This window comes from Oncorhynchus keta, chromosome 4 (genome assembly GCF_023373465.1).
Source record: "Oncorhynchus keta strain PuntledgeMale-10-30-2019 chromosome 4, Oket_V2, whole genome shotgun sequence".
Classification (NCBI taxonomy): Eukaryota; Metazoa; Chordata; class Actinopteri; order Salmoniformes; family Salmonidae; genus Oncorhynchus; species Oncorhynchus keta.
In genome coordinates, this window is record NC_068424.1 from 49,262,888 (window position 1) to 49,279,972 (window position 17,085).

The window sequence follows — 17,085 nt, forward strand, 5'->3', positions numbered from 1 at the left end:
AGTGTAGGACAGTGGGTAATGTGGGGAACCGGTGTCCAAGTAGGCTACACGTAGGTATGTGTGTGTGGAAAACATTTAATCACAGATAAGACATTTAACTTGTTTAGTATAGTCCGTTTGTAACTCCACTCACTACTGGCATCTATATAGTCCGTTTGTAACTCCACTCACTACTGGCATCTATATAGTCCGTTTGTAACTCCACTCACTACTGGCATCTATATAGTCCGTTTGTAACTCCACTCACTACTGGCATCTATATAGTCCGTTTGTAACTCCACTCACTACTGGCATCTATATAGTCCGTTTGTAACTCCACTCACTACTGGCATCTATATAGTCCATTTGTAACTCCACTCACTACTGGCATCTATATAGTCCGTTTGTAACTCCACTCACTACTGGCATCTATATAGTCCGTTTGTAACTCCACTCACTACTGGCATCTATATAGTCCGTTTGTAACCCCACTCACTACTGGCATCTATATAGTCCGTTTGTAACTCCACTCACTACTGGCATCTATATAGTCCGTTTGTAACTCCACTCACTACTGGCATCTATATAGTCCGTTTGTAACTCCACTCACTACTGGCATCTATATAGTCCGTTTGTAACTCCACTCACTACTGGCATCTATATAGTCCGTTTGTAACTCCACTCACTACTGGCATCTATATAGTCCGTTTGTAACTCCACTCACTACTGGCATCTATATAGTCCGTTTGTAACTCCACTCACTACTGGCATCTATATAGTCCGTTTGTAACTCCACTCACTACTGGCATCTATATAGTCCGTTTGTAACTCCACTCACTACTGGCATCTATATAGTCCATTTGTAACTCCACTCACTACTGGCATCTATATAGTCCGTTTGTAACTCCACTCACTACTGGCATCTATATAGTCCGTTTGTAACTCCACTCACTACTGGCATCTATATAGTCCGTTTGTAACTCCACTCACTACTGGCATCTATATAGTCCGTTTGTAACTCCACTCACTACTGGCATCTATATAGTCCATTTGTAACTCCACTCACTACTGGCATCTATATAGTCCATTTGTAACTCCACTCACTACTGGCATCTATATAGTCCATTTGTAACTCCACTCACTACTGGCATCTATATAGTCCATTTGTAACTCCACTCACTACTGGCATCTATATAGTCCGTTTGTAACTCCACTCACTACTGGCATCTATATAGTCCATTTGTAACTCCACTCACTACTGGCATCTATATAGTCCGTTTGTAAATCCACTCACTACTGGCATCTATATAGTCCATTTGTAACTCCACTCACTACTGGCATCTATATAGTCCGTTTGTAACTCCACTCACTACTGGCATCTATATAGTCCATTTGTAACTCCACTCACTACTGGCATCTATATAGTCCGTTTGTAACTCCACTCACTACTGGCATCTATATAGTCCATTTGTAACTCCACTCACTACTGGCATCTATATAGTCCATTTGTAACTCCACTCACTACTGGCATCTATATAGTCCGTTTGTAACTCCACTCACTACTGGCATCTATTATAGTCCATTTGTAACTCCACTCACTACTGGCATCTATATAGTCCGTTTGTAACTCCACTCACTGCTGGCATCTATATAGTCCGTTTGTAACTCCACTCACTACTGGCATCTATATAGTCCGTTTGTAACTCCACTCACTACTGGCATCTATATAGTCCGTTTGTAACTCCACTCACTACTGGCATCTATATAGTCCATTTGTAACTCCACTCACTACTGGCATCTATATAGTCCATTTGTTTGTGTTGTTGGTGTTGGCTAGCTTAATGTTCCCGGTCGGTAGCTAGCTAGCACTGACTCACGTGGCTGCTAGCACAGACATGAAAAGCAGCATGAGTGAGAACGGTAGGGAGCAGGCAGTGTTGAAAAGTCATCTCTAGACATGTTGTACTTTTCTTAAATGTAGTTTGTAACTGACTACAACAAGCAGACAGCTTGAAAATTGCACATGAAAAAGGTAACGTTTTTGCTGTGAGCCAATGGAGTAATCTAGTTAACCACGGGTTGTTTTCCCCATAGGTGGGCTGGGCCACGACGCTCTATCTAATACCGACTGGGACTATTTAGCGGCTGGTGATTTTCAGGCTGTCTTTTCAAACAGCTCTCAACACTAATAGGGCATTATCATAATGTTCACAATCTCACAGTATTATTCATACCTCATAGTGTGGTATTATATAAGAACACATAGAAATCACGTTTTTTGACTGACCTCGGCCTTTGAACTCAATTTCATTGGATATTGCTTGTTCATACAGTTTTAATTGCATCCAAATTGCATTCAAACTGCACGTTGCAGAAGTCAAATTGCACACAATTGCATCGCTCCCAATCAAAGTTGTCTATTCAGTAGATAAACAGGTCTGCCAACTACACTTCTTGTTCCAAACGGTCCAAAACAACAGCAGTAGAATAATAACAGCATGTCTAATCACTCCAATCTAATTGTGTTCGTACCAAGATGGCGCCCGAGGCGTCCATTACTGCTGTAACTCTCAAACCAAATGATGTACTGTACATCCATGGTTCAGTCTCTCTCTCTCCGTGTGTGTGTGTGTGTGTGTGTGTGTGTGTGTGTGTGTGTGTGTGTGTGTGTGTGTGTGTGTGTGTGTGTGTGTGTGTGTGTGTGTGTGTGTGTGTGTGTGTGTGTGTGTGTGTGTGTGTGTGTGTGTGTGTGTGTGTGTGTGTGTGTGTGTGTGTGTGTGTGTGTGTGTGTGTGTGTGTGTGTGTGTGTGTGTGTGTGTGTGTGTGTGTGTGTGTGTGTGTGTGTGTGTGTGTGTGTGTGTGTGTGTGTGTGTGTGTGTGTGTGTGTGTGTGTGTGTGTGTGTGTGTGTGTGTGTGTGTGTGTGTGTGTGTGTGTGTGTGTGTGTGTGTGTGTGTGTGTGTGTGTGTGTGTGTGTGTGTGTGTGTGTGTGTGTGTGTGTGTGTGTGTGTGTGTGTGTGTGTGTGTGTGTGTGTGTGTGTGTGTGTGTGTGTGTGTGTGTGTGTGTGTGTGTGTGTGTGTGTGTGTGTGTGTGTGTGTGTGTGTGTGTGTGTGTGTGTGTGTGTGTGTGTGTGTGTGTGTGTGTGTGTGTGTGTGTCAGGGTAATGAAGGCCCTGGTCCACCAGTGCTTTTCTATAACGAGCGTAATTACATTGGATAAAATCTTCCAGCAATCTTCTCGTTAAGTGCTCCGCCCTCCCTCACCCAGTCTGCCTGTCGACACATCACCCTCCTCTGCAACAACACCAGAGGTGTGAAGTTAGAGAATACAAAACCCTTCCCCCGAAATGAATCTGACAACTGGGATGTACGGCGAACGTCAAGACTTGAGAATGAATAGGGTGCGGGTGTCAGAGTGGGGGTAAGGGGTAAATCTGTCACACATCTCTGGCTGTGAAACGGGTCCATTCCCGTCCAGGTCTGGGGCAGCATGGTGCGGTGCGGATCGGCAGGCAGACACCTCCTTGATGCCTATAATTATCCATCTCCCCAGCCGTGACAAAAACACTATAATCACAGATTAGACATGCCACGCACTGCCAATACCTACTAGTGAATAAAAAAGCAATTATGTCTCATAATACTGTGTAATATAAAACGCTGATGAGGCTGATCAAAATCTCCTAAAGATGTCCACCCTCATCCTCCTCCTCCCCTTGCTCTCCTCCTTCCTCCCTCCTTTTCATAGATAACCCTGAAAGCCTAGCAGAGCTGTGTGTGTGAGTGTGTGCGTGCGTGCGTGTGAGTGTGTGTGTATGTGGGTGTGTTGAAGCGTGTGCTTCCTCTTGTCAGGTTATCTATGTCTGGGTAGATAACACATACGCATGGCGAGGGAGAGAAAGATCGCTGTCAGATAGCTGTGTGTCCAACACGCCTGTGTTTGTTCATGCATGTGGTCTCTGTGTTACGTGTCGGGGTGTGACAGAATGGTGTGTTCGTACGTGTGTGGGAAGAGGGGAGGGCATTAGGCTCACAGACCACCCCTGGAGAGCCTGCCGTGAAACTCTCACTCTCTCCTTTACCCAGCGGACATCATTCTGACTGACTGACCACAGAGCACAAGAAGGGAGAGAGGGTGAGAGGGAGAGCGAGAAAGAGAGAGTGAGAGGGAGAGAAGGAGAGAGAGCGAGAGCAAAATGAAGAAGGAGAGAGAATAAAGAGAGAGAAGGGAATAATCCTTATTTTCCTCCTATCTTGTTGTGTCTCTCTGTCCATTGGTTTCTCTTCATTTGCCTGCCTCCTTAGTGCTCTCTGTCCAGCTCTCTCAAATCGCGGCAGGGTCTCTCTCCATCTCATTGGCCTCCCGGTGATAGCGTGTGCGACCGTTCGTGTGTGTGTGTGTGGGGGGGGGGGTCAGCTGTATTTCCCTTGACACACACACACACACACACCACAGCTGACTGTTTTAACAGTGGAAATGGAGCTCGACTAGGTTAACGGCACAGTATAACAATGACCCAGCTGGTATAGTGTAGACATACAGCATATGAACCAGTGCTCCAGTCACTCAGAGTACATCACACTCAGCACTGAGTGCCTCTGCATGTACGTACTGTAGCTCTGCGGTAGATTTCAATCTGTTTTAATATGCCATAACTTCATTGAATTTAACAAGTTATGAACAAGTCATCATTCCAAATATCACCCTGAAGGTCTCACGATTCAAATGATTAGGACATCTGAACACTTCCAGTTCCAGCTGTGTATTTGATCTGTGCATGTGCTATGACAAGGAACGCCAGCCTTCCTCGTTGGCGAAAATGTGAGTTTGGCGAAGTGAGTTTGGAAAATCCGAAAGTGTGCATCTTTGAAACAGTTTTCACATACAAACTTTATATGTCTGAACTCGGAATCAAATAGGTTTCCCAAAAATGAGACGATGCCTGTGATACAGTAGAACGTTTATTTTGATTGCCGATTATACGCATCTTTCAGGTAGCCTATCAGTCCTATCAGGTAGCCTATCAGTCCTATCAGGTAGCCTATCAGTCCTATCAGGTAGCCTATCGGTCTTATCAGGTAGCCTATCAGTCCTATCAGGTAGCCCATCAGTCCTATCAGGTAGCCTATCAGTCCTATCAGGTAGCCTATCAGTCCTATCAGGTAGCCCATCAGTCCTATCAGGTAGCCTATCAGTCCTATCAGGTAGCCTATCAGTCCTATCAGGTAGCCCATCAGTCCTATCAGGTAGCCTATCAGTCCTATCAGGTAGCCTATCAGTCCTATCAGGTAGCCTATCAGTCCTATCAGGTAGCCCATCAGTCCTATCAGGTAGCCTATCGGTCCTATCAGGTAGCCTATCGGTCCTATCAGGTAGCCTATCAGTCCTATCAGGTAGCCTATCAGTCCTATCAGGTAGCCTATTAGTCCTATCAGGTAGCCCATCAGTCCTATCAGGTAGCCCATCAGTCCTATCAGGTAGCCTATCAGTCCTATCAGGTAGCCTATCGGTCCTATCAGGTAGCCTATCAGTCCTATCAGGTAGCATATCAGTCCTATCAGGTAGCATATCAGTCCTATCAGGTAGCCCATCAGTCCTATCAGGTAGCCTATCGGTCCTTTCAGGTAGCCTATCCGTCCTATCAGGTAGCCTATCAGTCCTATCAGGTAGCCTATCAGTCCTATCAGGTAGCCTATCAGTCCTATCAGGTAGCCTATCAGTCCTATCAGGTAGCCTGAGCCAGGCTACCATGTAAACCGGATTGTAAGGGAAATCATTATTCTTGCAAAGCATGTCAACATTTGAATCTAACTATTGTATTAACCAGAGTATTTGCAACAATTTTGAATGCATGTTAATGTACACATGTTCTTTTTCTGATATATTCCGTTTGAAACTGGATCAGCAGAGCAGTGGTAGCGACAGAAGACGTGCTTGGAGCCGTCCAGTGACGAGTCTCTGTTCTGCTCTTCTCTGCGCCTGTACACCCAGAGGTGCCAGTAATTATGAGTAACGAGCACTTACTCCCTATTAATGGCCATTGCATAATTTAGATTTGTTTGTATTAAACTGAAGACTGGAGAGAGGCACCGGGATCAAGTGTTGAGGGGGGCCCACGCCTCCCCCTTCTTTCTCTCCCCCACAGAGATCCTATATGTAATGATATGCTCCCCCCTCTTCCGCCCCCTCCTCCTCCCCCTTCTTCCTGTTCTCTCTGTCAATCAAATGTCACCTCAGTGGACAAGAGCAGTAATAGAAGCCGAGGAAATGCCATGCAGAGTGCATACCTCCGCAGAGTTCAATGGCTGCGGAGAGAGGCTAGGACACAGAGATTGCACATGATTTGCACTTAGGAGGCAGGTGGGTGGTGTGGCTAATACCAGGCCAGGGTATACTGTAGGTTACTAAAGTATATATATCATCAAAGCCATTAAGCTAAATAAAGGCATTCGAGTTTGAACTTTTCTTTTCCTTTACCGCACATTGTAGAGGACTAAGGACTAATGGTGTGCTTTATGAGAGTCTTACCTGTGTCTAGGCTGCTTGTGGTTGATGTTGGTGCAGATGGCTGTCTGGTAGTCGTGGCTGAAACACACCTTGTGAGCAGGGCAGCGCACCTTCAGACATGGGTCTTTAGTGGCGTCCGGAGCTACATGGAGAGAGAGAAGGGACAAAATTCATCACTAAATGATTAAATCATGACCTACCATTGGCAGTACATATGGAAAGTTCATCAAGACAAGTATGCTCATACCCAGGGTGGGACAAAATGCCCCCCCCCCCCCGTTTCCAGTTGAACGTTGCGCCCCTGCCCATGTCAGACTAGTATCAGTCCAGAGAGAATATGGATTCTGGCAACAAAGAGAGAAGAGAGGGGGTGGAGAAGAGAGTCTATTCACAACCGAGAAATATCTTTCAATCATTCAGACACAGAGATAAAGGAAAGGAGTCCGATGAAAAAACCTGAGTGCCATATCAGCATCACACAAACTACACGAACACCGCCCTCTAACTCAGTGCTTCGACAAATGTCCGCCCTCGCCATTCAGAAATAAGCATTTCTGTTAATGCCAGCAACCATAAAATAGAGGGGAGAGAAGAGGAGCGAGGGAGATGGGGGGGGAGAAGAGAACGCAAGGGAGAGGGTGTGTGTCTGCAGGGGGCTTATAGCAGTGGCCAGGCCCCTAAATGCTCCAGGATCTCAACCATATAAAACAGTGACAGTTGAACCCTAAATCCTCCTCTCTGATCTGAAACTGAAACCTATGTATTTATCCTGCATCTTCAGCCATTCCAACATTCAGCAATCTCACACCTGAGAATACACATTGCATTAAGAAAAGTAAGAACCATAGGGAAGAGTGAGAGACATGGATGTAGCTAGTGATTTTGGAGTGTTACCATTCTGGACCTGCCTCATCAGAACTCTGTGCAAACGTGTAGTATAGCCCTGTCTACGTTCACATCAATCTCCCCAGCAACATTATCTCCATGGCTGCGAGACACAGGTGGCTGGCGTCTAAGGTGACGAAGATCAAAGACACACATTGGCTCTGAGCGTTCGGTTACTTCACTCTACGCTTACTACACAAATACACCCACAGGGGATGGAGAGAAAAGGAATAAAGAAAGTGGGAGAGGAGGAGGAAGAAAGAGAGAGATGGGGGTGCTGTAAAGGAGGGAAATATGTAGGACTGTGGGGGGAGCAGTTACCATTACTCAGTTCTTCTGATTCCATATATTCACTAGGGAGGAGAGGAGAGGAGAGGAAAGTTGACCAACAGTCTTTGATCCTGCTTTGATTCTAACGTGGACATTTCTAAATGACCCCAAACTTGACTGTCCCTTTAAAGAGCTTGGAAAATTCCAGAAAATTATGTCATGGCTTTAGAAGCTTCTGATAGGCTAATTGACATAATTTGAGTCAATTGGAGGTTTACCTGTGGATGTATTTCAAGGCCAACCATCAAGCATACTTCCAAAGTTGTGGCACAATGGCTTAAGGACAACAAAGTTAAGGTATTGGAGTGGCCGTCACAAAGCCCTGACCTCAATCCTATAGAAAACTTGTGGGCAGAACTGAAAAAGAGTGTATGAGCAAGGAGGCCTACAAACCTGACTCAGTTACACCAGCTCTGTCAGGAGGAATAGGCCAAAATTTACCCAACTTATTGTGGGAATCTTGTGGAAGGCTAACCAAAACGTTTGACCCAAGTTAAACAATTTAAAGGCAATGCTACCAAATACTAATTGAGTGTATGTGAACTTCTGACCACTGGGAATGTGATGAAAGAAATAAAAGCTGAAATAAATAATTATCTCTACTAATATTCTGACATTTCACATTCTTAAAATAAAGTGGTGATCCTAACTGACCTAAGACAGGAATTGTGAAAAGCTGAGTTTAAATGTATTTGGCTAAGGTGTATGTAAACTTCCAACTTCAACTGTATATAACATTAAAAGATTTGAATGGTAACTGCTGCACCACTTATTGTTGCTGTGCATCCGCATTGGTGAAATGACTAGCTACGTTCGGACTCTGAGGATTTTCACGCTGCACTCACTCACTGACAAACACAGTAACGCTCTCGCCCCCCCACACACGGATCCAAATGTGACACACAATTGTTGTGCACTGAAATCTTGGGAGAGTCAACCGCCAACTTAAAACCATACCGCTATCCAATGACATCATGAGGAGTAGAATCTAGGACATGTCTGAGGACATAACGTGCCAGACATCAGAGAGCACCAGTGCAAATGGCCATTACGCACAGCAGCTTGATGAATCCACGGATGTGGCTAACCATGCAATTCTAATGGTCTACGTCAGACACGTCTGGGATAACTTCGAGGAGCAGTTCCTTTTTATTGATGATCTTCCCACTAGCAACACCACAGAGGCTGTCTTTAACACAATGGATATGTAACTGGACTCTGTGGGATTGGCCTGGGATGGGTGCGTCAGAGTGACCACTGATGGGGCAGCTGCCATGACGGGAAAGCTACCCCGGAGTAGCAAAGCCGATCCTGGAGGCCTTCTGCAGGGATATGGGGAGGGAGCACCAGCAGATTCTTTACCAGCAGAAGTCCGCTGTCTTTCCAGGGGTAATGTGTTGGGTCGCCTTTTATGAGCTTCCTTTGCTGCATTTCTTTCGGAAAACAAGTCATCTCTGCCAAACATTCCGTTTGTGAGGTATGGCTCGCGCAAGTTCCCTACCTGCCGGATATTTTTGAACATCTGAATTCTCTCAATGTGTCAACGCAAGGGAGGGGGCACAATCGACTTGAACAGAGGGACAAAGTAGATGCCTTCATGATGAAATCATGTTTCTAACGGGAGGATTGACATGTTTCCCAATGCTGATTTTGAGATTCAGAATCTGGTCAACAAAGCGCACAGCGACACACAAACAAACCGTTAAACAGCATCTTGTCAAGCTGCAGGGTATGTGACTACTTCCCCAGAGGAGAACAGGAGACTGGATACGGGACGCCTTTCAGGTGGAGATGGGAAGCATCACGTTGCCAAGCAACGAAGAGGATCTGATGGTGGCGCTGTCATTTGATCGCGGACTGAGCATGTGCTTCCCGGAAATGACACGGCCAATGTCCTGGTGCAGCGTAATGGGAGAGTATCCTGCTCTCTCCTGTCATGAAATCAGAATCATGCTACCGTTCAGCACTACCCGTCTGTGTGAAAGTGGCTTCTCTGCTATGGCCATGCTGAAAACTAAAAGCAGAAACCAACTGGACAGTCAGCATGACCTCCGAGGTGCCCTGTCAACCAGACTTCAATAAACGTATCAAACTCAAGAACAAGACAGTTAACCCACCGTTCCTAGGCCGTCTTTGTAAATAAAAATGTGTTCTTAACTGACTTGCCTAGTTAAATAAAGGTAAAAAAAGAAAGAATAATTCAAAAGAAACACCCCCAGCTTTCCCACTGATAGGCCATGCACACACGCACGCACGCACGCACACACACACACACACACACACACACACACACACACACACACACACACACACACACACACACACACACACACACACACACACACACACACACACACACAAAAAAAAAAAACAAGTTAATGAGTTATTGTTCACTATGTTAATTATTATTGTTAATTCATTCTGATATTCATATGACATTTTATTGAACTGGTTAAAAACGTTACACTTTCAGAAAAACTTTTCAAGGTTGTGAAACTATAAAACATTTGCATTTGGTGATCTAAGAATTCCTAATGATTGTTGTTTTTTCTATTTTAAATACTGATGTGTGTTACTGTTCATTAACATTATAGGACTGGTGTGTGTTACTGTTCATTAACATTATTGGACTGGTATGTGTTACTGTTCATTAACATTATAGGACTGGTATGTGTTACTGTTCATTAACATTATTGGACTGGTATGTGTTACTGTTCATTAACATTATAGGACTGGTGTGTGTTACTGTTCATTAACATTATTGGACTGGTGTGTGTTACTGTTCATTAACATTATTGGACTGGTATGTGTTACTGTTCATTAACATTATTGGACTGGTATGTGTTACTGTTCATTAACATTATTGGACTGGTGTGTGTTACTGTTCATTAACATTATAGGACTGGTGTGTGTTACTGTTCATTAACATTATTGGACTGGTGTGTGTTACTGTTCATTAACATTATAGGACTGGTGTGTGTTACTGTTCATTAACATTATTGGACTGGTGTGTGTTACTGTTCATTAACATTATAGGACTGGTGTGTGTTACTGTTCATTAACATTATAGGACTGGTGTGTGTTACTGTTCATTAACATTATAGGACTGGTGTGTGTTACTGTTCATTAACATTATAGGACTGGTATGTGTTACTGTTCATTAACATTATTGGACTGGTATGTGTTACTGTTCATTAACATTATAGGACTGGTGTGTGTTACTGTTCATTAACATTATTGGACTGGTATGTGTTACTGTTCATTAACATTATTGGACTGGTGTGTGTTACTGTTCATTAACATTATTGGACTGGTGTGTGTTACTGTTCATTAACATTATTGGACTGGTGTGTGTTACTGTTCATTAACATTATAGGACTGGTATGTGTTACTGTTCATTAACATTATTGGACTGGTGTGTGTTACTGTTCATTAACATTATTGGACTGGTGTGTGTTACTGTTCATTAACATTATAGGACTGGTATGTGTTACTGTTCATTAACATTATTGGACTGGTGTGTGTTACTGTTCATTAACATTATTGGACTGGTGTGTGTTACTGTTCATTAACATTATTGGACTGGTATGTGTTACTGTTCATTAACATTATTGGACTGGTATGTGTTACTGTTCATTAACATTATTGGACTGGTGTGTGTTACTGTTCATTAACATTATTGGACTGGTGTGTGTTACTGTTCATTAACATTATTGGACTGGTGTGTGTTACTGTTCATTAACATTATTGGACTGGTGTGTGTTACTGTTCATTAACATTATTGGACTGGTGTGTGTTACTGTTCATTAACATTATTGGACTGGTGTGTGTTACTGTTCATTAACATTATTGGACTGGTGTGTGTTACTGTTCATTAACATTATTGGACTGGTATGTGTTACTGTTCATTAACATTATTGGACTGGTATGTGTTAAAAACGTTACACTTTCAAAAATTTTGGAGGTTGTGAAACTATAAAACATTTGCATTTGGTGATCTAAGAATTCCTAATGATTGTTGTTTTTCATTTTAAATTATTGATGGTATGTGTTACTGTTCATTAACATTATAGGACTGGTGTGTGTTACTGTTCATTAACATTATTGGACTGGTATGTGTTACTGTTCATTAACATTATAGGACTGGTATGTGTTACTGTTCATTAACATTATTGGACTGGTATGTGTTACTGTTCATTAACATTATAGGACTGGTGTGTGTTACTGTTCATTAACATTATTGGACTGGTGTGTGTTACTGTTCATTAACATTATTGGACTGGTATGTGTTACTGTTCATTAACATTATAGGACTGGTGTGTGTTACTGTTCATTAACATTATTGGACTGGTGTGTGTTACTGTTCATTAACATTATTGGACTGGTATGTGTTACTGTTCATTAACATTATAGGACTGGATTGTGTTACTGTTCATTAACATTATAGGACTGGTGTGTGTTACTGTTCATTAACATTATTGGACTGGTGTGTGTTACTGTTCATTAACATTATAGGACTGGTGTGTTACTGTTCATTAACATTATAGGACTGGTACTGTTACTGTTCATTAACATTATAGGACTGGTGTGTTACTGTTCATTAACATTATAGGACTGGTGTGTGTTACTGTTCATTAACATTATAGGACTGGTATGTGTTACTGTTCATTAACATTATTGGACTGGTGTGTGTTACTGTTCATTAACATTATTGGACTGGTGTGTGTTACTGTTCATTAACATTATTGGACTGGTGTGTGTTACTGTTCATTAACATTATAGGGTACTGTTCATTAACATATGGACTGTTACTGTTCACATTAACATTATTGACTGGTGTGTGTTACTGTTCATTAACATTATAGGACTGGTGTGTGTTACTGTTCATTAACATTATAGGACTGGTGTGTGTTACTGTTCATTAACATTATTGGACTGGTATGTGTTACTGTTCATTAACATTATTGGACTGGTGTGTGTTACTGTTCATTAACATTATTGGACTGGTGTGTGTTACTGTTCATTAACATTATTGGACTGGTATGTGTTACTGTTCATTAACATTATTGGACTGGTGTGTGTTACTGTTCATTAACATTATAGGACTGGTGTGTGTTACTGTTCATTAACATTATTGGACTGGTGTGTGTTACTGTTCATTAACATTATTGGACTGGTATGTGTTACTGTTCATTAACATTATTGGACTGGTGTGTTACTGTTACATGTGGTGTGTTACTGTTCATTAACATTATTGGACTGCTATGTGTTACTGTTCATTAACATTATTGGACTGGTGTGTGTTACTGTTCATTAACATTATTGGACTGGTGTGTGTTACTGTTCAATAACATTATTGGACTGGTGTGTGTTACTGTTCATTAACATTATAGGACTGGTGTGTGTTACTGTTCATTAACATTTAGTACTGGTGGACTGGTTGTGTGTACTGTTCATTAACATTATAGGACTGGTGTTACATTACTGTTCATTAACATTATTGGACTGGTGTGTTTACTGTTCATTAACATTATTGGACTGGTATGTGTTACTGTTCATTAACATTATTGGACTGGTGTGTGTTACTGTTCATTAACATTATTGGACTGGTGGTGTTACTGTTCATTAACATTATAGGACTGGTGTGTGTTACTGTTCATTAACATTATAGGACTGGTGTGTGTTACTGTTCATTAACATTATAGGACTGGTGTGTGTTACTGTTCATTAACATTGGTTGGATTATACTGGTGTGTGTTACTGTTCATTAACATTATAGGACTGGTGTGTGTTACTGTTCTGGTTTTAACATTATAGGACTGGTGTGTGTTACTGTTCATTAACATTATAGGACTGGTGTGTGTTACTGTTCATTAACATTATAGGACTGGTGTGTGTTACTGTTCATTAACATTATTGGACTGGTATGTGTTACTGTTCATTAACATTATAGGACTGGTATGTGTTACTGTTCATTAACATTATTGGACTGGTGTGTGTTACTGTTCATTAACATTATTGGACTGGTATGTGTTACTGTTCATTAACATTATTGGACTGGTGTGTGTTACTGTTCATTAACATTATTGGACTGGTGTGTGTTACTGTTCATTAACATTATTGGACTGGTATGTGTTACTGTTCATTAACATTATAGGACTGGTGTGTGTTACTGTTCATTAACATTATTGGACTGGTGTGTGTTACTGTTCATTAACATTATTGGACTGGTGTGTGTTACTGTTCATTAACATTATAGGACTGGTGTGTGTTACTGTTCATTAACATTATAGGACTGGTGTGTGTTACTGTTCATTAACATTATTGGACTGGTGTGTGTTACTGTTCATTAACATTATTGGACTGGTATGTGTTACTGTTCATTAACATTATAGGACTGGTGTGTGTTACTGTTCATTAACATTATAGGACTGGTGTGTTACACTGTTCATTAACATTATAGGACTGGTGTGTTTACTGTTCATTAACATTATAGGACTGGTGTGTGTTACTGTTCATTAACATTATAGGACTGGTGTGTTTACTGTTCATTAACATTATTGGACTGGTATGTGTTACTGTTCATTAACATTATAGGACTGGTATGTGTTACTGTTCATTAACATTATTGGACTGGTGTGTGTTATTAACCTGGTTTATACTGGTAACATTGGTGGTTACTGGTGGTATGTGTTACTGTTCATTAACATTATTGGACTGGTGTGTGTTACTGTTCATTAACATTATTGGACTGGTGTGTGTTACTGTTCATTAACATTATTGGACTGGTATGTGTTACTGTTCATTAACATTATAGGACTGGTGTGTGTACTGTTCATTAACATTATTGGACTGGTGTGTGTTACTGTTCATTAACATTATTGGACTGGTATGTGTTACTGTTCATTAACATTATTGGACTGGTGTGTTTACTGTTCATCAACATTATAGGACTGGGTTGTGTTACTGTTCATTAACATTATTGGACTGGTGTGTTACACCTGTTACTGTTCATTAACATTATTGGACTGGTATGTGTTACTGTTCATTAACATTATAGGACTGGTGTGTGTTACTGTTCATTAACATTATAGGACTGGTTGTGTTACTGTTCATTAACATTATTGGACTGGTATGTGTTACTGTTCATTAACATTATTGGACTGGTTTGTTACTGTTCATTAACATTATTGGACTGGTATGTGTTACTGTTCATTAACATTATTGGACTGGTATGTGTTACTGTTCATTAACATTATTGGACTGGTATGTGTTACTGTTCATTAACATTATTGGACTGGTATGTGTTACTGTTCATTAACATTATTGGACTGGTATGTGTTACTGTTCATTAACATTATTGGACTGGTTATGATGTCATGAGTCTGATCATTTCTTACACCCCACTACTGAACTGGTCGCCTAATTAAATGGCTCATTCTCGACAATTGAGGTCAATTGTGCGCCGCCCTATGGGATTCCCAATCACGGCCAGATGTGATGCAGCCTGAATTCGAACCAGGTACTGTAGTGATGCATCTTGCACTGAGATGCAGTACCTTAGACTTCCTCGCCACTCGGGAGCCCCACACTCGAGGGTGTGCCAAGCTTGTAGCATCATACCCAAAAAGACTTGAGACTGTAATCGCTGCCAAAGGTCCTTCAACAAAGTACTGAGATAAGGGTCTGAAAACCTAAATATCACCTTTTAAATACATTTTGATTGTCATTATGGGGTGTTGTGTGTAGATTGATGAGGGGGACGACGACGATTTAATCAATTTTAGAATAAGGCTGTAAAGTAACAAAATGTGGAAAAATTCAAGGGGTCTGAATACTTTCCAATGCACTGTATACATTTTTAAAAAGCAACGGTAAACTGTTGTGAACACAACCTGGATCAAAGCAGGAACCTGTGGAGAAAACAACAAGGATTAAAAACCTAGAATCACCTTCAAAGCCAAAAGGACTCCGTGCTGCTGATACACAGACCCCCCTTAGCAAACTCAGAGTGTGTCTGATAACTTCACAACACAAGAGTGGCCAGGCCTAAACTATCTCTCTAATGGGTTGTGTTTGAGCTGTGTCTGCTGTGTGATGTCAACACGAGTGCTCTCTGACCCACAACACACGCTACACTGGTGGTTACACCCTGGTTTAGTACTGGTATACACTGGTGGTTACATCCTGGTTTAGTACTGGTATACACTGGTGGTTACACCCTGGTTTAGTACTGGTATACACTGGTGGTTACACCCTGGTTTAGTACTGGTATACACTGGTGGTTACATCCTGGTTTAGTACTGGTATACACTGGTGGTTACACCCTGGTTTAGTACTGGTATACACTGGTGGTTACATCCTGGTTTAGTACTGGTATACACTGGTGGTTACACCCTGGTTTAGTACTGGTATACACTGGTGGTTACATCCTGGTTTAGTACTGGTATACACTGGTGGTTACACCCTGGTTTAGTACTGGTATACACTGGTGGTTACACCTGGTTTAGTACTGGTATACACTGGTGGTTACATCCTGGTTTAGTACTGGTATACACTGGTGGTTACACCTGGTTTAGTACTGGTATACACTGGTGGTTACATCCTGGTTTAGTACTGGTATACACTGGTGGTTACACCCTGGTTTAGTACTGGTATACACTGGTGGTTACATCCTGGTTTAGTACTGGTATACACTGGTGGTTACACCCTGGTTTAGTACTGGTATACACTGGTGGTTACATCCTGGTTTAGTACTGGTATACACTGGTGGTTACACCCTGGTTTAGTACTGGTATACACTGGTGGTTACACCCTGGTTTAGTACTGGTATACACTGGTGGTTACATCCTGGTTTAGTACTGGTATACACTGGTGGTTACATCCTGGTTTAGTACTGGTATACACTGGTGGTTACATCCTGGTTTAGTACTGGTATACACTGGTGGTTACATCCTGGTTTAGTACTGGTATACACTGGTGGTTACATCCTGGTTTACTGTACTGGTATTTACACTGGTGGTTACATCCTGGTTTAGTACTGGTATACACTGGTGGTTACATCCTGGTTTAGTACTGGTATACACTGGTGGTTACATCCTGGTTTAGTACTGGTATACACTGGTGGTTACATCCTGGTTTAGTACTGGTATACACTGGTGGTTACATCCTGGTTTAGTACTGGTATACACTGGTGGTTACATCCTGGTTTAGTACTGGTATACACTGGTGGTTACATCCTGGTTTAGTACTGGTATACACTGGTGGTTACATCCTGGTTTAGTAATGGTATACACTGCTGGTTACACCCTGGTTTAGTACTGGTATACACTGGTGGTTACATCCTGGTTTAGTACTGGTATACACTGGTGGTTACATCCTGGTT

At 41.9% G+C, this 17,085-nt stretch overlaps 1 protein-coding gene across 2 annotated transcripts in view; it reads right to left on the reverse strand.

The window, feature by feature from the left end:
- Positions 1 to 17,085, reverse strand: part of LOC118362033 (testican-1-like) — a 304,120-nt gene that overhangs the window by 82,006 nt on the left and 205,029 nt on the right. For both annotated transcript variants that reach the window (XM_052508657.1, XM_052508652.1), the window contains exon 5: positions 6,507 to 6,627. In XM_052508657.1, coding sequence (XP_052364617.1) covers positions 6,507 to 6,627 — 121 coding nt within the window. The remainder of the gene's footprint in view (positions 1 to 6,506; positions 6,628 to 17,085) is intronic.